This window comes from Myotis nattereri, assembly GCF_964212035.1.
Source record: "Myotis nattereri genome assembly, chromosome: 4".
NCBI lineage: Eukaryota > Metazoa > Chordata > Mammalia > Chiroptera > Vespertilionidae > Myotis > Myotis nattereri.
In genome coordinates this window covers 53,864,259-53,890,107 of record NC_138079.1, presented here as the reverse complement: position 1 = coordinate 53,890,107, position 25,849 = coordinate 53,864,259, and the positions used below count along the sequence as shown (strand labels likewise).

The 25,849-nt window shown below is 34.7% G+C and overlaps 1 protein-coding gene across 8 annotated transcripts in view; it reads left to right on the top strand.

The window, feature by feature from the left end:
- The window catches only part of MCTP1 (multiple C2 and transmembrane domain containing 1), a 442,261-nt gene that overhangs the window by 212,351 nt on the left and 204,061 nt on the right, over nt 1-25,849 (top strand). For 3 of the 8 annotated variants that reach the window (XM_081088723.1, XM_081088727.1, XM_081088725.1), the window contains exons 5-7: nt 351-462; nt 9,143-9,181; nt 25,611-25,775. In XM_081088723.1, coding sequence (XP_080944849.1) covers nt 351-462; nt 9,143-9,181; nt 25,611-25,775 — 316 coding nt within the window. Of the gene's footprint in view, nt 1-350; nt 463-9,142; nt 9,182-16,189; nt 16,250-20,601; nt 20,680-25,610; nt 25,776-25,849 lie in introns of all 8 variants that reach the window. The other 5 variants (XM_081088721.1, XM_081088726.1, XM_081088724.1 and 2 more) reach the window with 3 other exon arrangements.

The window sequence follows — 25,849 nt, the reverse complement described above, 5'->3', positions numbered from 1 at the left end:
CCTATTTAGTTCTATGACTCAAATTTATAGAAAATACCCGCCATTACATTCTGTGTGCTTCGAGATCATAGAGCAGGAACGTGTATGTTTCTCAATAGTGTTGTGGTTTTTTGGCCTTTCCCATGACCCCATGGCCTTTCTAGAACCCCATACAGGACTGAAACTTAACTAGTGAACCCAAGTATACCCTGTTGGCTCAAAACTTATTGGACAACTTAAATCATTGATGAAATGCTAATAACAACAAAATTGTAACAGGAGTGTAAAGGAAGACCAAAATATTGATATAAAATATATTTTTGGCTTATTCATTGAATAACTGTTCAGAATCTTAATATTTTCTGCCACAGGCCCACAGATGTGACTCTACCACTGAAAGATCCCCACTATCCTGACCATGACCTTGGAATCATTTTGCTGTCAGTCACCCTTACACCTAAGGAAGGAGAACACAGGGATGTGGTAAGTCGCCCCACAGCCTGGTAGGGCTGTTTTCATGCTCTCAAACTTGCCCTCTGGTGTCCATTCAAACACTGTTTGAATGTTGTGAGCCTTCTCTGAGACCAGAGGTAATAATAAAGAGAAGCAGCGTATGAAAATCTGGCCTGTCCTTTGTTTCTTTGAGTATCTTGGTATCACTAGTCCTTGTATATTGCATCTCTTGAACTCAAATCTCCTGTCCTATGCTCCAGATCAGAACCTCTTGTTGTAAATAAGAGACACATTTGCATCTTTTATTATCATTTGATTTACCCAGTTTCAGACATGTTGTGTTGCAGACAAATGATAGTGTTCATTCAGGGAATACATTTATTAATGAATTAAATATCTGGAGTTCTACCTGGAGGTATCCAGAACTTACCATTTTGACTATATTGTCAGGTATGCCATAACAAAGAAAGTGAAGTGAAATAACAGAGTTTCTGCTTTCTGGTATTTGTTTGCTGAATGACAAGTGAGTACTTTTAATCTTTTTGATGGACTACCATATCAGTGCTACCCATTTCCCAGCACTGGCTGTCTCTACTTCTTTGTACATCATGCTGCTGTGAGAAGCTGACGAGGGATACAGAGGAGCCAATTACTATATCACTGCTGAAGGGATATTAAAAATGGCAGGTTTGACCCACATTGGTATGCTGGCCAGTGCACTTTCTGCCACAATTTATCAGAGATTATTTATTAGACTCCATGTGCTTTTGTGTACCGGGAGCTACTCTCACTAGGTCTGATTGTAACATATTTTAGGAGTAGACATAATCTCTTAGGCAAGTTCAAATGTTCTTTCAGCAATGTGTGTGTTGCTGTCTTAAAATAAGGCATGATTAGAGTAGGTATATATAATTTTCTAAAAGGTATTATTGATATTTTCTCTAAATTGTAGATGAAAATAATGAATTGCATCTTCAAATTAGTGTTTTAAAATCATTGAAAAATTCACCCTTCTCAATAAGTACTTTTCTCTATCTTTTAAAGAATTAAACAGTAAATGCACATATTCATAGGTAATATTTAAGTATGATTTAAGTGTCTATAACTATTCAGTGAGGAAGAAATTTCTATTTTCAAGCAAGTATTAGCAAATAATTCCTACTGTGAGAACTTAGCATGATGGAAGAATATATGTATGTGTGCACAGGCCCATGTGTGCAGACAGAAGAGTGGGTGAGGACGTGGTACTCAATAAGAACCTACTATACACCAGGTCCTGTGCTAGACCCTAAGGATATAAGAGAACTTATATCCAGTGGAGAACTCGGGAATAAAAAAAATCACTGAAGAACTCATATGCTGACAGCTGTTTTAAGTGTCATGAAAGAGAGGCACGTGTTGCTATAACAGCAAATATAGGAGAAATTGTTTCAGTCTGGGGGATGGTGATTCTCTAAGGAGGTCAAGTAAGAGCTGAGGTCTGTTGTGCCCAGATTTCAAGGTTCCCAAAAAGCCCATCAGGGAGCCAGCGAGTCCGATGCAAAAGCAAAGAGTCCTCCATTTCAAACCTAGGTTTGGCTCCCCTGCCTCCCCTCTTACTGGCACAGCAGCAGGTGGCAGAGAGAGAGTGAGGCCTGATGGGATTGTGGGTTTTATAGTAAGGGCAGGGGAGGGGACTGTGGGCCCCGCCAATTGGCCAGGCGTGAGTTGGGTCTTGTTACACAGGATGTGGTCATAGTGATGGCGTGCACTTCCCTTGATTATTATTGGTTAGTCCAGAGAAATCCTGGGTGTGGCTAGCAGCGGCTTCTTCCCGTGAGGAAGCACATGGCACCGTCCCAAAATGGAGGACCCAAGGCAAGATGGAGGGCGCAGTCCTAGCCCCCCCCACCCCCAGGGCGAGCTGAACCCAGGCTCCAGGGGCCAGTCCGGTTGCTGGGGGTCCAGCAGATCGACCAGTTGCAGCCCAGACAGGAAGTCCATGTCCTCCATCTCGTTCCCGGGGGCGCCGGCGATCGCCTCCTCCTCCATCTCCTCGGGCGAGGGCACACGCCCCACCCTGCCGCCGCTGCTGCTGCCACCAGGGGCGGCGGGCGGGTGGCAGCCTGCGCCTGGCTCCCGCCGTGGGCTGGGGAGTCGGTGCCCAAGGCCGCCAGCAGCGTGGTCAGGCCCCGTGACGACTCGCCCTTTCAAGGTCTAAAGTATAAATAGGAGTTAGTAAGGCAAAAACGAGGAAAAGAGGCAATATTTTAACAGAATAAAACAGCCTGTGCAGAGGCCTTATGGCTAGAGGAACCATGCTGCATTTGAGGAATTTAAAAAGTATTGGAGCTTAGAGAAGGTGAAAGCAGAGTGTGTGGAAGATCATGGTACACGATGACAATTGGAGTGGAAAGGAATGCTCAGATTGTGTAGGGACCATTGGCCATGTTAGGGTTTGTGGTCTTTCCTCGGAGAGCAGTGGGAGCCATTGAAAAGTCTGTAACTGGGAAGTGGCATAATCATATTTGCTTTTTGAAAATAGCTCTGCATCTGCACGATAGGAAACCAATTAGAAGGCTATTGCAAAAATCCAGGTGGAAGATAATGGAAGTTTAGATCAGACCTGTCAGAGACAGAAATGGAGGGAAATGATTAGATTTACCTACAGGAGGTAAAATCAACAAAACTTGGTGATAGAATGTTTTTGCTTTGGGATTCTTTGGTATTTTAATGAAGAACAGCACTTCATACATGAAAATACCTAAGTGGCTGAGGTCTTGTATATCCCCGAACCATGTAGCTATTTGGGTGATTTGATGATGAAAGGTCTACTAAATTTTTATATTAAAGAGATATTTATTAAGTACTCTCACATCAAACTGAGGGCTGGAAGGAACAAATAAGTATCAAGTGATCTTATGATGGAACTGCTGTTTGTTCTAAATTCACAGAAATAGATGTCAGCACAGGCAAAGTAGTTCCCAACTCTATTTCTTCTTCAACAATTCTTGCAAAAGTCCTTCAATCCTCATAGCTGCTCAGACTTATTTAGGCACAATATCTTCCTAATTAGAAAAAATCATATAAAACAATTTCAGTGCCTGGTTATTGATCACCAGTGATTTCTCAAACATGAATAGGGAAGAAACAGGTGGGTTACATAAAACAGTTATACATCAAACACCTGGCATTATTCATCTTTTTTTCTTCCTTTCCTTTCTCTTTATCATATCTCTCCAGCACAACCAGTTCTTTTTGAAATCCTCATGTCATTTTCTTTACTTCAATTCCAGCTTTTTGGAAGAAATATTTTACTGCCAATTATTTTTCATCCACTGCCTTACTTCATATCTTTCCCCTTCAAAGTCCTAAATAGCACTGGATTTATTCTGTGCCAACTGAAAAACTGTCTTTTTGCCTCCTGTATTAATGTGGATTCTCACCTGTCTTCTCTCTTCTTCGTCAGGGAAGCAAGTGGCTTAGCCAGGACTCAGTGCCTCAGAAAAGGCCTGACAGCTGCAGCCTATACCAGGCTTGCCTCTGGCTGGTGAACCATCCTGACCTTGGCCACACCTGAGGAGCAGAGAGGAGGGTGACAGGTGTGGCTATATTGGCTCCTCCTCATGGGTGTGATCATGTGATTAGTAGCTGGGGACATGAGTTGGCTATAGAGAAGTGGGTCAAGAGGTGGGAAGGAAGGTTAAAATGTTCCTAATAGGAAATTCTATTGAACTTCTCAATATCCTGGTGAGTCTGATGTCCTAGATTTGGATCTGGGTTCCTAAGCATATGTTTTACTCAACATTTCTAACAAGTACATAATAATTTGCTTTTTTCTCCTTTTCTTTGGTCCATGTAGCAGTTCTTTGGCTATTTTATTAATATTTCTAAATTGTTAAGTAACACTAGCTATGAGGTTTTAAAACTATGAACAAGGACCATTTTTTCTATTTTGAAAAATACAAAACAAAAACCCTCTTACTGATTATCTACTAAGCATTGTGCTAGGTTCTATACCTTCCCCTTTTTTTTTCCTAAGTGTTCAGTAACCTGTGGTTACTTCTCTGGTTAAACAGAAACTCCTGATGAGGCTCTTTAAGGTTCTTCAATCACCAACAATGTTCCCTCACTTGTAACTTCTGTTCCAGCCATGCAAACTCTTGCAAAGCTCGCCTTCTCTAAGTCCAAGCTTTCTTCAATGTCACTTATACTTCTCCAAATGTATCTATACTATACTTCTGCTCACCTCCATCCTATATTCTATCAGTCCGGTTTTTTTAAAAAAACGTATATATAAATTATTGCTTCTGATTTCCTTATGATAACATCTCTCAAGACCTAGCCTCGCTTTCTGTACCTAATGATTGTTCAATGGGTTGTAGCTGAATATCTATGAGGATTTGAAGGAATGGATGCTTCTGCAGGAAAATATACTATGTTTTTTTTTCTTACTTCAATATTCAAATCCCTGAGGTTGTCACAAACAATATTAAATAATGATTTGTTTCCTTTTGAGTTCTTAAAATTAGTATGTTAATGATAATGTGCTTTAAATCAGTTTATATTGCTTGTCTCAAGATTTCTAAGGATGACAATGAATTAGAAGCAGGTCACTATATATTTTTTTCATTTTGTAACATGTTTTCATTAGCTAAATGCATTTCTCTGGAATACATTTGAATTTTCTTGGTTAAATCCAGCCAGAAATCCAATATGTCTTCAAATTAAATTTTTATATTCCTGAATACATAACATATTGCTACAGTAAAAATGACATGCTGAACTTTCACCCATTATCAAGGAACAAATCTTGTTTAGAGAAACCCTATCTCAAAATGCAGCAAACCAGGAATCAGTTAGTAATGATCACAATTCCATTTAATATTTAGAATGATATATGGGGATGAAATAGAAGGTGATTTTTTTTATTGACTCTCACACAGAAAAATTAGAAGAATTCTGTTCTCTTTGTTAACTCAGAAATTATTTAAACTTTTGGGACTTAAGACTTTATTTTAAAAGCCACATGTTTATTCTTATGCCTGTGTTTACTAAAGTTAACTTATGTGTATTAAAAATGGAAAATGAAATATGAGTTTCAAGAGCCATTAAGAAATAAATGCTAACAATCAAATAGGAAATAGAGCACTGATGTTAAGAAAATGCTGTCAAAAGTAGGAAAAAATGAGTAACTGGAAACAGAGTATTTTGCATCCGAAAGTGCTAAGATTTCTAAATCAGTTATCTTATGCGTTTTTTATACACTGTCAATAAATGTCATGAATAATGCAGTTGGGTGACTTCTCCTGTGTGGACTGCCAGTTCTGGAAATCAGTAAAACTAAAGAATGCATTGAAAAACCTATCAGCCTGCTGAATCCCCTAAGGCCTCTAAAATATGCAATGTCCAATCACAGCAATTTAAGAAATACAGTATAAGTAACAGCCAAAGTATTTCATAGTTGCTTATATTAAAATCTTCTTCATTGAGTTAATGAGTCTTTTTTAAAATCCCAGATGTGTGTATACATATATGTGCGTGTGTGTATATATATATAAGTTTCCAGCATTGTGTGTAGGAGAACCCAAAATTTTCATGGGGCATGCTGATGAGTTGCATGATACAACTGTCATTTCTGTTTGAATGCATGTCTTGTTTTTGAGCTCTTAAAAGTGTGTCGTGAATACATATGTGTCCTGTGTATGGTATTTTGGTCTGATGGTGTGTTTGAGTTCTTTCTGGCTCTTTTTCTAGCAGAGTTCAATCCACAACTTTCTTCATTGGAGAATTTGTGAAATAAAAGTGAGTTAATTTGTGTTATACACTCTCTTAGATAACCTAGATGTAAAAATTGCTTGGCTAAAGCAAAAAAAAAGAAGAAGAAGAAAGAAAGAAAATTCTAAGAAACATATGAATTGACCCTAATTGGCTTTTAATAAATTAAAAATTTTTCCATGTTGGTTTATTTTTTATTTTTTCCTGAATTATTTCATAGCTAACATTTGAAAAAACATCCACCTATAAAAATGTGATACATATATTTTATTATATGTGTATAAAATAATATCTACTCATTCTGTAATTTCTTTCTATAAAGCCATGTAATTGCCTAAAAAACCACAACAAAATATAGAAGCACAAAGTGGATTGAGATTGTGGAATCTTTAAAAAAAAGTAATCAGTTTTGCAGCTCTATCACAGGCCATATTTTTATGCTACTTATTTATTTTATTGGCTTCAAAGAAAGTTGAGCTGCTAATTAATTTTTTTGATTATACTCTAATGATATTAGGTAATGACACTTTCAAAAACAAATTCATATGTTTCTTAGCTGAAGATCATATAGCAAAAAACAAAATCTTCTTTTTCTATAATTTGCTTCATCTCCTATCTTTAACATTCCCCAAACAATCTTTCTTTTCTAACATGTTTCAAAAATAGCAAAGGAAGCATAATAGTATGTCTGTTAAATTCACTTTTTTAAAAAATTTTTCTACTGTTTTCAGTTTAATTGAATATACCTTAACCCAACCATCTAAAGTAAAAAGAAGACTTGCGAGAGGGATACGCAAAGTTATTATTTAGTTATTTGTTTTGGTTAAAGAAGCAGAAATATTGTTATAAGATCTAGGACCATTCTGAGAGTCACTGGATCTAATAAAAAACTCAAGATACTCAATCAAGAAAATAATGAATTGGTTCCCATAAATGCCAGATCTTTCATATTTACACTTAGGAAAGTTACTACTGACTTTTTGTTTGTATCAGTGCCTCAATCTGAAGAATAATACCATGCCGCCTGTTTGTAAAGCCAATTTTGAGAGGCAGGAAAAATACCAACCCTATAGTTCGTTTTACGTTTTAATAGTATGCGGTAGTTCTGAGTCAGGAGATGTGACTTTGCCAGTAGTAGTGAATCCGTATACTATAGAGTAGCATTACCCTGAAATTCAACTCTCTCTCATGTTCTTAGCTTCTTTTTTTTTTTATAGTATAACATTTCTTACAGAATGGAATTTTATAAGATTCTTGGGTACTAGATGATGATGACAAATGGCCATGAGTTAAGAGATTTTACTTTTCAATTTACTTATCTTAATTGTTCTGTTTATTTGACTCAAAACATTGTCCTTAGAATTAACATTCTTTGTTCCTTGAAACTCTGCTGTCTGTGAAAGTTGAACATTTATTTTCTGACTCCTAATGGGACTGTTTTTATGAATATGTCATACTACAAAAATGTTTGGTTTCCAATTACCTTTTAGTGATGATGGAAAGTGGTAGTGGTGATGATGATGATGATAGTTGCAATAATTTATTTTACATCAACAAAAAACATTTACCACATGTCCATTACATGAGCATCTCCACAACCCAGTGGTGGGTTTTGTTACTTTAAAATGAATTGGACATTAGTACTTAAAAAAAATTTAAAATAGTTTTATAATAGTACTTAATAGCAATGCTTTGCAGTTTCCTGGCTCCATTTGGGGGAGGGGGGGAAATGGGAAATTATAACCTTAGGAAATCTATTATTCTTCCCTATTTTCATCAATATTTAACTCAGCAAGTATATAGAGAAAGTATAACCCATAAAACCACTATTTATATAAAGTAGGAATGTATCCTTATCTTTGACAATTTTATGCTTTTCTCACTTTCTACTCTAGAAACGCAACATAATTTCCATATCTTGGTTTAGGCCAAAGGTTCCCTTTTTATATAATTAAATCTTGTATTAAAAACTTTTCTTTCTTGTATTTTTGTAAGTTATGAATGGTTTCTGAAATGGTTTTACTTTATAGTGAATCCTGTTGAAAGAGATATAGTTCTTAAAGGTATCAGTACATGTCCTTGCTACACAAATATGGCAAACATTCCTATAAGTTATATTCTTTGCTCCAAATATTCCCTATTCTCCACTTCATCTGCCTTAAGGATAATAAAAAGCTAAGAGAGGGTATAGAGGTTAATTAGAAAGTTAATACCTCAGTGTTTATTGAAAATTTTTTAAAACTGGAGAGCAAATAAAATATTCTTTGGATTTTTATGACTTACTTTATACAAAAGACCAATGATCTTGGGCACTCATCAAAAACCACCATAACCTTAATTAAAACTTGTATCCATAAATACATCTTACTAAGTAAGACACACACACACACAAACTCGTCTTTAGGTGTGTGTTATGACTAAACATTTAGATCTACCAATAGCCATCACAATGTGCAGCATTTTTCTCCATTGAAAGCACTTACAGATCCTGATGTAAAAGATTAAGCAGAGGCAATTCTAAGATGCCATCAAAGCAACAGATCTGAAGGTGTTTGAAGAGAAAAAATTATTATAGACCTAGTAAAGTCATGGTATATCCTCAACCTGCACCACCAAAAGGAACAATCGCCAATCATAAGACTGTGTGTTTTTCCCCCAGTCAACAATTAAGATACTTAACATGTTCCATTCTATTTAAAATGTACTGTCCCTTTATTTTTTGTAAAAAATATATATAAGTAAATAATAAAAAAAATGAACTCTCACCAGAAAGACTGCTTGAATGTTAAAGGTGCTTCTTCTAGCTGTATGTGAAAAAAATTTTTTTGTCTTTTATAGTTTGTTGCTGGAAACTGTTTGCTGTTTAAATGTTAAGCTTCCTCTTGAAACCAATTGGCTGCCCTATTCTGTACCTGAGTGATAACATAATTAAAATGCTTTATTTCATTTGCAGACAATGCTAATGAGGAAGAGTTGGAAACGATCAAGTAAGGTAATGCTTAGCATGTGATCTTTCAGCTTTTCTTGTTGAGAACTATCAGTCAAGCTGCTTTCCCAAATCTCTCTCATACATCTTCAAATTATACACAGGATTTCATCATTCTTCAATTATTTATTTTTTTCATAAACTTTCAGCAAACCATGTGTTGCTTTTTAAGTAAATAGAAATCACACTGATCAATTGCACCCAAATCATCCTCTTGCTAATCTCTGGTCACTTCTCAGCACCATTCTCAACATCTGGTTTCTGTTATCTGTACCACAGGGTCTAGAAAATGTCTGCTCTAGATCAGGAATGAAATGATGAGGCAAGGGTAGGAACAACTTCAGAGAGAAGGAAAACCATGGAACTTACTGTTTCTGTTCACCGAAAAGTCAGCCTAAGTTTTTCTAAACCCAAAAACCCCTGAATTGCTACATCTTTGGAGTGTATAATGAGAACAACTTTCCATCGCTGCCTCTTCTCACTTCAAGAAATAAATACTCTTGGGAGTGAGAGGAGTTTATGGCTCCTATAACTTACTAAGCCCTGGCTCTTATAACTTGTAAAAAATATAAGATGTAAACTAAGCTTCTAATTTGTTCAGTGGTGGTATCACTCTTGGACACAAATAAGCACCAAAATGAAATGGACTTTTATGTGAATCCTCCTTAAAAGAAATCAAACAGATTGTATTTGTAAAAATCTTGTTTGCTCAAATTTCTTAAGTCAGTACTCATATTTACTAGTGACTAATTTTTTTAGACCCTGGAACGTGACAATCTTTTTTCTTCCATTCTGACTGAATCATGCTATTAAATTTTTCTTTGATTTTGCCATTTTTATTATTGTGAATGAAGAAACACATTTCAAAATGTCTTCGCACTTATGGTAATGTCTTAACTTGCTTCAATAAATATTTCTTCCTATACATTTTCTTCCTAATTTTTGTAGAGTTAATAACCAAAAGATAATGTGGTTCACAAATAAAGATTTAAAAATGCAAAACATTTTAAGGAAAGTTGCTGAACATTTATGATTTAGTGTTCACTGTGTTTATATACTGACCAAAATAAAGCTTCAAGAAGTCTTAAGGAAGTGTTTGAACTGTTCATATTTGTATTACAATTTTTTCATTGTATTTCAAAATTAGTGTTGTATTAAAAGTATATATCTTTTAAAAATTCATGCATTTCGCTTTCCTCATGCATTTTCTATTTATGATATAATATCTGTATAAAAACTTGTAATCCATTAATATGTAGCAATATTATCTCTTCCAGATGTAATTAAGATATAATGTTAGAGCAGGATATTATGTAGTATTTAGTATTAATTGGTAAGAATGATCCATTTTATTGTAGTATAAAAATAATAAATATAAAGTCTTTAAATAATTTATTTTATCCATATTTAATTTTAATGATAAATTAAGTAAACATAAATCTACTTTACCTTGGCTCTACAAAAATAAAAGTAATAATAAATGTCTAATCTCCACTATTTTTATATATAAAAATTTTTGAGTTTTTATTTATTATTAATAATCCATTTGTACATTCAAACTGGTACTTTTTTTAGCTTGCCATTAAAGATACAGAATTCCTTGTGTCTAACTCTGCACTCATTGGGGTATGCAGTGGATTATTTTTAGTGTATATTATAACATGGATTTTGGGTTTTTAGCCTAAGGGATTTCCAAATTTATAAAATTTAGTGGGGATATAGAATTCTGAATAAAAGAAAATCAGTTTACTCATTTGTGTTTCCTATGAGAACATACTGAACACTGATAATTCATGCAAATTGTCACTGTCCCTTAAAACATTTTCCATATTTGTTCATATTAGTGTTACAAGAGCAGAGAGAGAGAGACCACATTCACATAACTTTTATTATACTATGTTGTTATAAGTGCTGTATTTTATTATTACTTATTATTGTTAATCTCTTACTTGCCTAATTTATAAATTAATTTTTATGTGGAGGAAAATAGCATAGTATATATAGGGTTTGGTACTATCTGTGGTTTCTAGTATCACCTGGGGGTCTTGGAATTTAACCTCCACAGTTAAGGGGGCACGACCATAAATTGTGCTTCCTGAGAAACTAAGAGATAAGTAACTATACTGTATAGTTTTACGTTACTGTTTATTATGTTACTGTTTTGTGCAAATGAATCTCTTTTCTAGTTATTTCAATCTTCTCTAAAGGTCCTTGGCTAAGGATTTTTTCCTCTTTTATTTTTGGAAAGAGGATACACATTTTTGGCATTACATTCAAATACAGGTATCTTATTTTTTATACAACTATGCTCAAAGTCAAAGGTGACTTTTTCATACAAGTAGGTCATTTTATTCTTTGGAATCTTGATTTATGGAATGAAGTCTTTTGCTTTTTTACATCAGGGCTGTGATCTGCATCCTATCTTTGAGCACCAAAAGTGAATATAAATCTGAGAATTACAAAATTTCTGACAAAGACTTACATATCATTAGATAATGTCATTATTTATTCTCTCCACTAAGGAGCTCTTTTCATTTCCTTGTATTTTCTTCAGAAGTAACCTTGGAGAGGGGAAAAGCTAAATTGGCATTGTTTGTAATATGCGCATCTCCCCTACACAAGCAAATCAGCTTATGGACTATCTCATTACTTATATATCCGCTTGTCATTTTCTTCGTCTTACCAATAATGGATTCTTTCCATGGAAATCTTATTATTTGTGGCACTCATATAACATGGGGTTGTGTTTGCTGTTGGAAATAAGAGATGAATAGCCAACTTGATGGCAAGGAAATTGTAATTGCTGTTCAGGACTGACATGTATTATTTGGATAAAATGTGTTACCACCTAATAATGAGTAGAAAAAGAAGTATACCTAGATTTACCTCTATATAAAATATATGCTATATTTGAATGGTATGTTAACTAGTAAATAATTATGAATTCCATAACATCTCCTCTCCTAGGGATGGTAACATCCTTTAAAACACTTATTCTGGTTTTCTATTAGCATAATTTCCAGCGTGTATATTTTTAATTCTCCCCAGATTCAGTTATTATAGAAAAACGTTATTTTAAGAAGAAAGGGATCAATGTCTCCCTAAATGTAGGCAACTGGATAATTATCCTGGTCAGAGAGTTTTACTTACGTGACAAATGCATTTGGCAGAGAATGGTAACACTTTGAGTTAGTGCAAAATTTTATTCTATAAAAGAAGCTTATCATTGATAATTTATTCTGAGGTTAAATTATTCAACAAAAAGGTTTCATGAGCTCAGAAGAGAAGATGCATATGTATTTTGTGAATAAATTTTATGGGGTCAAATAAATGGAAAAAATTATGAAATAATTGCCTCTATCAGAGGGTAAGCAGGAATTATTTTGTACTCTATTGTGTGTGTGTGTGTATTGTGTATATTAGTATGTGTGTGTGTTCATGTAGAAGAATGAGTTTATCAGTGGATGTGATAATAATAAACTTATGTGCTTTCAACAAATCACTTTAATTGTATGAGAAATAACCATTGGGATAATATATACACGCGTTGCAATTCATATTCTCAACAAAAGCAGTTTAGAATTGTTTTAAGAAGAGTTCATCCTTTGAATAATATAATATAGACTATGTGATGATGTCTCATTAGCATATCTCCTGTTATTTAATGGCTTATTTTTCAAGTAATATATCTTTTTATAAAGATTTTATTATAATCACTTAGCATAATTTTAATGAACTATAAAACACTTTATTCACTGGTTGAATAAAGCAATTTTTAAGACTTTGGCAAGAATATTGTTAATTTAAACTAGAGAATAGTTTCAACTTGGTAATTCTGCAGGGCATAGTTAAACCTGACACCTTGGATGACACATTAAAAATGCATCAGTGAAAACTTCTAAGTGCTTTAATTTAAGAAATGGTAGAGAAACAAATGAACACATTTTTAAGTATCTCACACAGTGAGCCATAGTAAAAAAAAAAAAAATAAGTCATTGTTTAACAATTATCAGGCCCTTTCTACAAAAACCTCATCTACTGATAATAAATAGGTAATATTTTAAACACTGAAAAAAACAGAAACTTCCTTGTTTGTTGATTCTCTCAACTGTGAGTGACCAAATTGGCTTTCCTTTGGTGCCTCATTTCAAAGTATTATGTTTATGTATATGAAAAAATGAGATGCTTATATGTTTTTGAAGGAAGTATGAAATTCTTTTTAAAATCCTTATTTTGTCACTATTTATGCTCCTAAATTTTTGTTATTTAAAAATGCTATAAAGTCAATCTCATAATGAAGGCTTCTGAGATTCAGATTCTGAAATGCAGCAATGAACAAAGGGCAAATAGCATGAACATTTCTAATATAAAAGACTGTATTTTTACCTCAATTAATTAAACTCCTAAAACTTAAAAAATTCTGATCAGCCCTGGCCGGTTTGGCTCAGTGGATGGAGCATCGGCCTGAGGACTCACGGGTCCCAGGTTCGATTCCGGTCAAGGGCATGTACCATAGTTGCGGGCACATCCCCAGTGGGCAGTGTGCAGGAGGCAGCTGATCGATGTTTCTCTCTCATCGATGTTTCTGACTCTCTATCCCTCTCCCTTCCTCTCTGTAAAAAAATCAATAAAATATATTTAAAAAAAATTCTGATCATTAAACCCCCCAATTCATCAATCTCATTTTGCTCTTTTTATACCAGTCACATAATTAGGTCATTATCCTCTGTGTCAATTAGAGGAAGAATGGAAAGTATGGAGTTGGTGAAGTTTCAATATTAGTCACCTTAGAGCACCTGACACTTAAATGAATTTACAGTAATTATAGATGCTAAGCGGTTGTCTTATTTGTTTCAAATATCTTGAGTCTAGAGCCAAGACTTTCACATCCATTTAAGGCACCTTAACACATTTTACATTAAGATAAAAGTTACTGTTAGTTTCACAGCCTTTGTTATTGATTCTGGGGAAAGTATTTGTGTAAGGAGACTTTAAGCAATAATTTCTTGAATGTGATACTTGAAAAATTTTCTATATGTTGCTAACTATGCTGCTTCATTTTAAAAGAACTGGGAATCAAAGTAAGAAAAGAATTGGCAATACAAAAGAAAACATGCATCTTTTCTAAAAATCAGAATAAGGTTTTTGAGTTAAACAATAGTATAGTATAAAAAGACAGCAGCCATTTCACCTAAGGTTTATGCCCCAATGCCCAAATATAAGTATATTCCTTAAGGATTTTTTTCAGAAATTGATGTGACAATGTGCTAAGTGTGACAAATGAGAACCATACTTACAAATGTAAATGAATTATAACTCTGTAGTGATAGTAAAACAGTCTTAAACTCAAGATTTTTTCCCTATGACTTCTGACATTAATCATGCTACCTGACCAAACCTTATGCAAGTAGTTTCAAGAAATAGATTTCATATAAAAAGCACAGGTAGATTGTATAGGTGATCTCTGATTTAATTCTACTTTTAAATTTAAATTATTTAAATTGCTGCACATCCTAAAGTAGTCTAGTTCATTATTATTTTCTGACTAGAGGCCCAATACAAGAATTTGTGCATCAGTGGGGTCCCTTGGCCTGGCCTGTGGGATCGGGCCTAAACCAGCTCTCTGACATCCCCCGAGGGGTCCCGGATTGCTAGAGGGTGCAGGCCAGGCTGAGGGACCCCACCAGTGCATGATCAGGGCTGGGGAGGGACCACGGGGGGGCTCCAGGGCATGTCTGGCCTGTCTTGCTCAGTCCTGATCAAGCTAACCTACTGGTTGGAGCGTCTGCCCCCTGGTGGTCAGTGCACATCATAGCAACTGATTGATTGGTTGACTGTCTGACCCTTGGTGGTCAGTGCATGTCATAGCAAGTGGTTGAGCAGGCTTAGCATGTCATTAGCATATTATGCTTTGATTGGTTGAATGGCTGACTAGATGACCGAACACTTAGCATATTAGGCTTTTATTATATGAGATATATAAGTTTTGGTATTACATTTGGAAGGAATATATATCCTCACCCAAATGAAACTCCAAATGATTAATAGTCAACAAATATTTATTGAGCATCTGCTATGCATGAGGCATCATTTGAGGGATTGGACCAGTACAATCTTAGTTGCTAACACAAAATCATGGAATAATCAAATAAGTTACAAAACTACTTCCTCTTCATCACTACGTCAAAGGTTGATACTTTCCCATAACTATCACAATTTCCCCTTAATTTTACTGTAACCAACATCTAGAAACAGCATTAAAGTTTAAAGGGTACATATAATTTAAATTTTCTGTTTAAAAGTAAGTAACTATGTTTTTTTATTTTCTAGAGTTGAATTGGTTTCACATTATAAAATCTCAGGATTAAGTAATAAAATACCCAATATGAATGCACTGCTTTGTTTACAACCCAATAACCACCCTTCTCAGCATTAATTTCTTTTTAAATTTATTTTTGGAAAGCTCACGTTAACTAGGTCATTTATATTATATATACATACATAATAAAAATAGGAAGATTTAGTAAAAAATTAAACCAAATTTGATTAGGTGTGTGCTTATAAGTAAGATTTCTGCTATTATTCTTTAAAAACACTCTGAAGGTCTATAGTGTTTTGTTAACAGGAACAGATATTATCTGGCTTATTTAAAATTCTTAAAATATGTTTAAACAGTTCTTTGTAAAATAAAATGTTAGACTTTCAGGTTCATTAATCAACACTTGAGAATTAAGAGGTAAGTAGACTTTTTTTAAAAAATTACAGAAATAATCCTCTCTATACTTAACTACTATTGATATCACACATGAATAAGAAAAGCTTTAATTATTTCAAGGAAAGAAAATTTAGTTTGTAAAGACCCAAGGTGTACTTAGAATATATAATTTTGGGGTTTTTTAATTGTCTTTTGTTTTATTTTTAATTTTGGAGCTTTTATTTGTTTTGATTTTGTTGGGCTAATAAAGTATTCTCAAAAGCACCTCAAAATTTAGCTAAATATTTGTTTATTTTTAGGATCTCTCAAACAATGAAGTGGTTGGATCTTATTTCTCTGTGAAGTCTTTCTTTTGGAGGGTAATGTCTAAATCTTTTTATTAAAAATCTTGATTTTTGGTTCTAAATAGTAATTTTAAAAGTTAAATATGAACTAAGAAATTTACTTTTTAAAATAGGCTCTCAAATGTATTCATTTGCCTTCTTTATTAACTTTGATTTTAAGTCATTCATATGACTGATTTATTTCATTTGTAAAATCCAAGAACTTCATATACTTAATATATTGCTTGAAGTCACTTCCTTGTGGGACCAAATTTATCTCAAATTCTTAACAGCTTAGAGGCCCCCAGGCCTTGCAGGAACATGATGGTGTCGTCTAAATGGTCCATTGAGGGTCTTAACCCTTCTTTTAAAATCTGCTTCATCTGTTTGAGAAAATTTTCTTCTATTACAGTAATTTTATTCTATATAGATACTAGATACTTGGTGTTCTTTCTTTGAAAAATCTTATAAATTAGAAAACAGCAACACTGCTTTTGATTTAAATAAAAAAAATAAAAATTCTACGGAGAATTTGTTTTAAATGCCATTGCAATTTAACATTATTTACTCTTTCGTGACTTAAACATAATGAACTCTCATCCTTTATTTCCTCTACTATAATTTTGCATTGTGCACAGTATGATTTATTACTAATGCACTTATGATTTTGCTTGCAAGAGTTTTTCTCTTTGAAAATTCACGCTTGATACGTGACTCTCTTAGCAATTGATATTGCAATGAAAACGCTACACTGGTAGGTCTTTGCCATCTTCTTTTTTTGGCTCTTTAACTGCTCATGACTGAGAACTACCTTTCACTTTTAGAGTATTAAGATTTGTTGTAGTGTCTCTTAAGATGACTGGCAGGTACTAGATTAAGTCATGCACTGACTTGACCAGCGAGCAAGAATAAGCCACATCTATTTATTATCTGTACCTTCCACACACAGTTTTCTTCAGAACCTTTTATTGTCGTGAGCTTATTTTAATTATTACAGCCTCTTCATTTCCTTTCAGTTTACTGCTGGCTGCCTTCATTGATATAATTCTGTATCTTTGCTAAAATAATAATAATTCCTTTTATATGTCCATGAACAGAGTAACTGCTTTTGAATTGTCCCATTATCCTAAATAGAAAATGGATTTTTTCAAACATTTGTCTTTGTTTTCTTAAGACCCACAAACATGGTGAATTCACATGGCATACTCCTTTGCCAAGAGAGCAGAATTCAGGGGTGTTCTGCATTGAGTTTGTTCTTTATGCATCAAATGTGCAGACTGATTATTATGAATGAAGTCTTGTCATCAGGACCAACTCCATAACTGATAGTTTTTAAGGATTTCCCTTTCAACATCTTCTTTCCATTTTGCTACTTCCAAATGAGTCTTCCAGTTATCAGTACTTCCCACTTGGTTGCATTCATCCTTAAGTATTCTTTATTAACCTTTCTCAATCCTTGAACTATCTCATTTTAGAATAAGAAATATGCATATTTAGGAGGTAGCTTTTTTTTGTATTTTAGGTATAGTGATCTAATGTCCTTTTTTTTCTGAAAATAAGTGACAGATTGAATCATAAAGGCTGAACCTTTAGGAGTCATTTATTTTGTCAATGAGGAAACTAAGGCTCAGAGAAGCGAGTCCATTGCCCTGAAGTCCCTCAATGATATGATCAGGACCAATGTTTTTCTCTCTGAATGTCATAGAAATAAATGTTTTGGTGAAGATTTAAAGCAGCAGAGTTCCTTTGGGAGTCAATGGTGAATAGATATATGATGTATAAATTGAGTTGCCTCTTGGTTTGTCTTTATGGACACCCTTTCAAATTCTTCTTGCATTGTATGAACCTTCTCCATGCTTCTTAGGCCCCCAGTGGATGGATGTGTTTGAGGGCTATGATGTAGCTAATGTTTGAGGTCCCATTTTACCAAATCAGTGACCAAGTCTCTGTAAGTCAAACCTAGAATTTATTGTTTCACACCATATTATTGGTGAAAACTGATAGATTACTTTTGCAAATCAACAACATTATAACATATATGATGATTTTTATTAGTGTATATTTGGGGCAAATATAATAATAGATTTAGAACTTTTGTTTGGCCACAATTAAGTTTAGGGAGGGTAGTTAAAACATCTGAAGTAAATATAAATACCTTCCTGACACTGTAAATTGTATCAAGAAGCAATAGAAATAGGAAAGAAACTTTAAGGATAAAAACCAGGAGAATTTCTCTAAGGATTATAGTGTCAGTGAATCATCTTCTAAGAATAAAAGGGATTGAAAGCTCTATTATTAGACGAGATACTTCAAACTAAGCTGCACAAAGCACTGGGAGGGATTTCTGTAAAGGCAATCCTGCTTTGAGAGGGTGGATGGCTGTAGAGCAAATCTACTTGTTGAACTTCATCATCCAGGTGCAATTCACAGGAATAAACTCAGCAGGAAAAGGAAACGATAGAGCATGCCCGTGCCTTGGTATTGAGCTAATAATTGCTCCACACTCCAGGCTTTGCAGCACAAAACAGTCATTCTAGGCTGTCATTATCTTTTCTTTGTAGTGTCTCAGCGAATCATTTAATTAAATAAAAGCATGTGCACCCTCTGTGCTAAAAATAGGGGAAAGGACTGACTCCACACACAGCTACTGTAAAGGCACAAGCAACGTCTTTCATTCCAGATTCACAGTGTCTGGGTCTCATTTGGAAGGATTAGGTTGTGTGCAGGTAATAAAACCCAGAATAACAAAAGCCAAAGATTATTACCACATTTCTGGAGATTAGTATAGCTGAGTGTTCCTATAGCCACATGTTAAGTCTAAATAGATTTTTTTGTTTTGATCTGTTTTTTAATCAGGATCTAGAATAATAGGATATCTCCTGATACTAGTGATTCAGTTTTTCAACAAATGAAATTAATTAACTTTATTAACTAGGATTGGAATATTTGTGTTCTCAGTTTATATGCAAGAGTCTACAACTTCACCACCTTATTAATAGACATTGGGCTATAATTTCTTATGGAATACAGTTAATACTCAAATGCTTTACTAAACATTATATGCTACAGTTATTACCACCTGCTGACTTCTACTTCTTCTAAGTCCCTGATTAGCCTTTCTCAATAATTAATACCCAAGAATGTATTTCCTTTAAATGTAAGTTAAAATATTTCAACAGATCCTGTACAAATTAGTTTCTTTTGTATCATGAACTTAGGCTCTGCCTAAAAAATAAGATATCATGGGAAAAAAGAATCAATTAAGTATCAGCAACCACAGATTTAAATTTCAGCTTTGCCAATCTGTAGTCATTTGGCTTTGAGTTGGGTATCTTTTCTGTGCCTCAGTGTTTCGTTTTTTTTACCTTAAAAATACTTGTCATGGAAAACACTGGAGCATGAAAACTCTAGCACATAATAGCTGCTCAGTACAAGTTTGTTTCTTTCTGTGTGATCTAATCTATCTTTCAGACTGGCCTAATCTAACCCTTTCTTTTGATGTTGTTAAACCTGATAGCTCTCATCTCATCATACTGTTGTTTGGAAACGTCTAGCTGTTCTAGAAGTCATTTAATACAAACTTTTAACTCACTATTTCTTGATGTTCAGCTGTATCTTAATCCATCTCTTGCTGCTCTTGGTTATAACAGTGAAGGGACATTTGGGTTGTTCTTTTAGTAACAAAGGCAAGTGTTATGTGGAGCAACATTTCTATTACTTTAGATATACCTCTTTAATCATTACAAAATATTAGCATGTGGGAACAGTTAACATTGTCATAGCTTTTTTCTGTTCATGTAACAATTGTTCTTCTAGAGCTTTATCACTTTATTAAAAATATATACACACATATATAAGTGTATATGTGTGTTACAAGTGTATAAGTATATATGTGTGTGTATATATTACATATATTATGTTTTTTCCCCATCATCATTTATCCTCATTCCTCCTCCACCTTATCACTTTTTTGACATTGGAAACAAAAGCTATTATTGGAAACAGTCTCCAAAACTTTTTGAAGTGGCAGACTTGGGAAAATGATTCTTTCTGTGATTTATTTTGCTGTTTCTTTTTCTGCTACACCTATTAACGAACACCAGAAACCACCCAAGCGGGATGCATCACCATATAATCTCTGCCCTTTATGTTCTTGACCACTGCAGCATTTTGCTACTAAAGAAAATAGTGGCTGGAAGCTATATCATTGCATTGGCATTTATCTTCATTTTGCCAGAAGACATTTCCTGACAGTGATTTAAGAAGCAAATAAATATTTTTTTTCAAATAATGTTTTTTGAAGAGTAATGCTAACCTCTGACTAAGGCGAGGTGTTGCTAGGGGCACCAAGCTTTCCCGTACAGCTCTGACCGTTCATTTCCATCCAGACGTGCGGCAGGCCTGCGTTCCCTGTCCTGGGCTTCTGCAGAGCAGAGCTTCAGAGTGCTTATTACCAAAACGCACAAGTAAGTTCCACCATTCCGTTTATTTACTTATCTTCTGAGTTTGCATGAGCTGTGAATTCTCATGCCCAGCTTACTATTCTGAAAACCCACTCCCTATCCTCACCTCTTCTATGCATATCATTAGGAATTGAAATCGTGTATTTCTTTTTAAGGAATAATATACATAAACTAATATTCTCTTTAAAATGCCAACTCACTAAATTCTAAAATCCTACTAAAGGTAAATATCATTGACTCAGACTTTGAAATGTATTTTGTTGCCTGGCATCCTGATATCCTTTAGGAAGTCTGAACTGGGATGAATATTCCCTTTGGGAGAGGATGTCTCACTTCTGTGTGTGGGAGTCACATGGGTCACATGTTGGAAATATACATGTGACTCTGCTCCACAGAAACTGATTCTCATCCAGGAGGATCAGACCCTCTGATTTCTACAAATTGCCCACTAAAACACCACTGCTTTCTACCTTTTGCAGAGCTGGTTCTTTGCTTTGAAGCTAGGTTGGTCTTCCATTTTATTTTTTCTCCTCTTTTCTTTCCCTCCTCTAATAGAATTCTATTTCAACAAGGGCATAGTTGAAAACAGTATCTTAAGTAACTACTAGTAAGTACCAGCTGTAATATGTTAATTTTATTGAGGGACATGTATTTGTTTAACGCTCCTTGCCCTTTAGCTGCTCAAAAAGTAATTTTCAGTTGACTGGTCAATATTTCAATTAATATGTATTATATTGATGTATTTTATGAGGGAAAAAACATTAACAAAGGAAGGAAATAATAAACAAACTTCACCTAGTTTTTCAGTAGGTCCCTACTTCTCTCTGTAAACCCTCCACATGTCTAGATCAATATGCTTTCCTAACCAGTAAATTTAGAAGCAGGACTAAAGAAGGTCTTTAATTAGCATGCATCATATCCATGCCAGTGAGTGGATAATTTTATAATCATAGTGATTAATTATAATTATGAGAACACAGGAGAAGGCCAGCGTGCATACACCTTAGAACTTCTAACACAGCAGTTCTCACACTGAACATGGGTCAGAACCTCCTGAGTGAGGGCAGGTGCAGCCAGAATGTGGGCCCCACCCCCAGAGCTTTGGATTCAGTTGGCCTGAGATGGGACTAAAGAATCTGAATTTCTAACAAGTTTCCAAGTGACACTGATGCCATTGGTCAATGGACTACTCTTGGAGAACTGCTATACAGGGGAAGGAACCTGAACAGAGCAGCAAGTAGACTCAGAGGTACCTTGGAGACTGAGTGGTTCTTAAAGGTTTTTCTTTCTTTAGTTTTGGAATTCCACTTGTCCCCACCCATTTGATGAGCTCTCCAAAACTTCAACTAAAAAATATAAGTAAAAGTAATAAATTGCTATCTTAAGCAGGCTAAATCTTTGTTTATGGAATATATTTTTTTCTATGCAGGCCCCTCAACACATACACACACCCTCCCCAACCACCATTACCCCTAACACACACAGAATTGCTCTCTTAGTACACTTGGGGCCATGGAGTACAGTCCGGAAAACCAAGATAAGAAAGCATGCCAAGTTACATAGTCAGAAATTGCTAGAAAGATGCATGTGTATATGTATTTTAAGCACTTACCTTTTTTACTGTTGGTAGTCTAACTTTATCTCTTCCCCCATACCTTATAATTTTATTTCAAGTTCTTCCACTTAGACTAACTACTTATCTGTTTCATGTCTATGCAGTTAATCAAATCATAGCTACATTAATGGAGTTCTTTTTAAAAGAGTACCATTTAAACAAAGAAAGTTGAAGAAGGAAAAATCACTTTTAAAAATGATACCTGATTAGTGTGTCTTTGGAGTCCCTCCCCTATTTGCTCTTTAAACCTTTTACAGAGATCAAGTTAATCTCCGCATTCAGTAGCCCTGTTTTTGTATAGAAATATTCTCTCTACCCCTCCCTCTTAGCTCCCCAAGTTGTTTTGGAAATGTTCTTCCAAGTTACAGAAAAGCATTTTGTAACAATGAATGAGAGTAGGTAAAGCCTTCATTAAGTTCATCTTATTTCTGTGAAAACATGAAGAAGCCCATGGAAAGTATTCTTTGTCCTTCCACTCCATGTCATGTTCTTGTTCTCATGTGAAAGATGGGAGGAGGAGCATGCGAATAAGGGTTTCAGACATGGTACCATTCAAGAACCTAACTTAGCCTTGCTGACTGCAGATGCTGTGTAACCTACTGTTATTTTACTGAGTGTTATGTATGGCTTCTGCTTCTAGAGTGCATAGAAAATGTCATTAAATATATTCATCAGCTGGAATATTGTAAGTATGAATACATGTGCTTATATAATAATGCTGTAGAAGGTGATTTCATGTATCAGCCATGTAGGAAAATCTAGCCTGGAATTTCAAATATATTCAACTCATTAAACTGGGGGGTGATCTTTTAGCAATCTTATACTTAAATGATTCTTTTAAACCAGGAGAGAGAGTCTGCCCTAAAGACAAATATTGGGAGAGGCTTAGGATTAAAGGTCAGAAATGCTGGGTTCTAGTCACATATCCTCTATTTATTAGCCAAACCACTTATTTCTGGGAAAGCATGAAGGATCCCATGGAAAGCATTATTTGTCCTTTCCACCCCATAAGTCAACTTCTTGTACATCTAATTCCTCACCAGTAAATTGGGAATAGCAGTCCTTGCCTTCCTGCTTCATAGGATTTTAGTGGAAACTACAGGACACAATGTACACATATGCACTTTTAAATTCTAAAGCTCTCTATAAATGGGTAGTTTTTAATTCCTTGGTCTTCGCTAAGATAATTATTTCTTCTTGCTTGCCAAAAAATGCGTTTTCTTCTTTCCTTCTTTGTCACTCTTATTTTTTAACAAAAGTTTCAGACTCAAAGTTTAGAATCCTATCTTTAAAGTCCACTGTCAGAGGCGGTCTCAACTGTAGTGGAAGGGGAAGGGTGAATAGACAGACAGATGCTGAAATTTATTGCTGCATTATATAATAACTAGAGGCCCAGTGCACAAAATTTGTGCATGGGTAGGGTCCCTAGGTCTGGCTGGCAATCAGGGCCAATTGGGGCCTTCCTGCTGCTGGCCAGGGTTTTCTTTGCTCTCTGCCACCCCCTGGTGGTCAGCACATGTCATAGCAAGCGATTGAACTCCTGGTCTCTTGGTCAAACTCCCGAGGGGACACTTTGCATATTAGCCATAGATAGATAGATAGATAGATGATAGATAGATAGATAGATAGATAGATAGATAGATAGATAGATAGATAGATAGAGATAGAGATATAGATAATGAGTATGAAATCTTAGAACTAAAAAAACCCCCAAACCCTGAAGATCGCTCGGTGCAATTAATTCTAAACAATTATATTAATCTGAGAAATCCCTGATTCAAAGACAATCCAATGTGTAAAACAGATGGGAGCAGTGGGGCTCTAGGTGAAATGGGCATGGAGTCCTGTGGAAGTTACAGGTGCCCCATGAACCTGCGTCGCACTTCAGAACGCAGTGGAACACTGCTCTTGGATCTCACAGAGGTGAGGAATGTGGAGGCCAAGGTCCATGTTGCTATCAATAAGGTGGAACCATGAAGCAATGTTGTTCAAAATTTGCTGATCACCAAGGTAGGGAAGTATATAATGTGCTTTAGAAAGCTCTCCACTGAAATGTTCAAATATTAAAAGTATTATCTTTTAAAGAATGTAGTTTTCATCTTCCTAATAAAAGCCCCTGAAATGCATGACTTTTGATGAGGACAGATAAAAATGTCTGGCATTACTATGATGTAGAATAAAAATAGTAATTCAAAGTGGAAGGGGGAGTTATACAAAATAGGCTATAACATTATAATGTTACATAGAAGGAATTGGGACAAAAAATGGAGCTAATTCATAATTTAGAAGTGGAATAATATGAAGTTGAGAGAAAAGTTGAATTTTTTCATGAAATGACGATGAGTGAAGAAAACATACTTGACAATATGAAAGAAATAGCAGTCTCTGTGTTTCTGAATCCAGAATGTAAAGATTTTAAAATATAGCCACTTTTTCTGGCTTGTTTTATGAGCTATTTAATTCAAAGAGAACAGATAGTCATCTTTAGTAGACTTGTTAATTTTCATAATTTCAGCTTTGGTTCACTGACTTGAATATTGTGACTCAGAATTGAGGATAATAAAAAACATTAAAGAAAATATTTAAATACTAGAATGAGAAATAAACATATCATACCTGCCAATATAAGTCACATGTGTAATTTTTAAAATTTGTATTGCAAGTTTCAAACATAGGCAAGACATTTTGTGTGGACATATTGATTTTGTCTTTTATTGTACCTTAAATACTTCTTTAGTGAGCTGAAACTCTTAATATGGCAATAAAGACTTTTAAAAGTGACTGGAACTTACAACTAACCTTACAACTTAAAACCACTTGTAAAATCCATTTTCAACATGAAAAAAAAGATATTAAAAATCCATACATAATTAAAAATTAATATCACAGTGTGGATAATATTATATTTCATATTTATATTTATTTTATGCTAATCTTGACACAGGCATATTTGATACATGTAAATGTTCTCTGGTATTCTTGAAGTACCTACAGCTTGTAATATAAGGAGCTGAAAAACTAGACTTTATTTTGAGCACTCACCATTATTACATAACCTTAAATTTATCATGAGATGATAATATAGTATTAATAATTGCATAATTAATAATTAATCCATAAATAATTTTTATTTAAAATTTATAACTACCTCATTTTTATTTTTGAAAAATTGTTACAACATTGGAAATGGTAATGCCAAATGAGGTGTTCTGGTATAAAACACTATAAGCTAACTCTCTTTGGAAACGGTAATGCCAAATGAGATACTTTGGTTTAAAACACGATAAGCTAACTCTCTTTTCTTTTGCCAAAATTTCAGACCCAAAGTTTGCGTCTGTCAGATGTACACAGAAAATCACATCTTTGGCGAGGAATAGTCAGTATCACGTTGATTGAGGGGCGAGACCTCAAGGCCATGGATTCCAATGGGTTGAGTGACCCCTACGTGAAGTTCCGGCTTGGGCATCAGAAGTATAAGAGCAAGGTGACATGTCTCTTTGTGTTCCTGGCGATATTTGGAAAGCAGTGGTTAGTTAATAGCTATGCTTTGGAAGATGA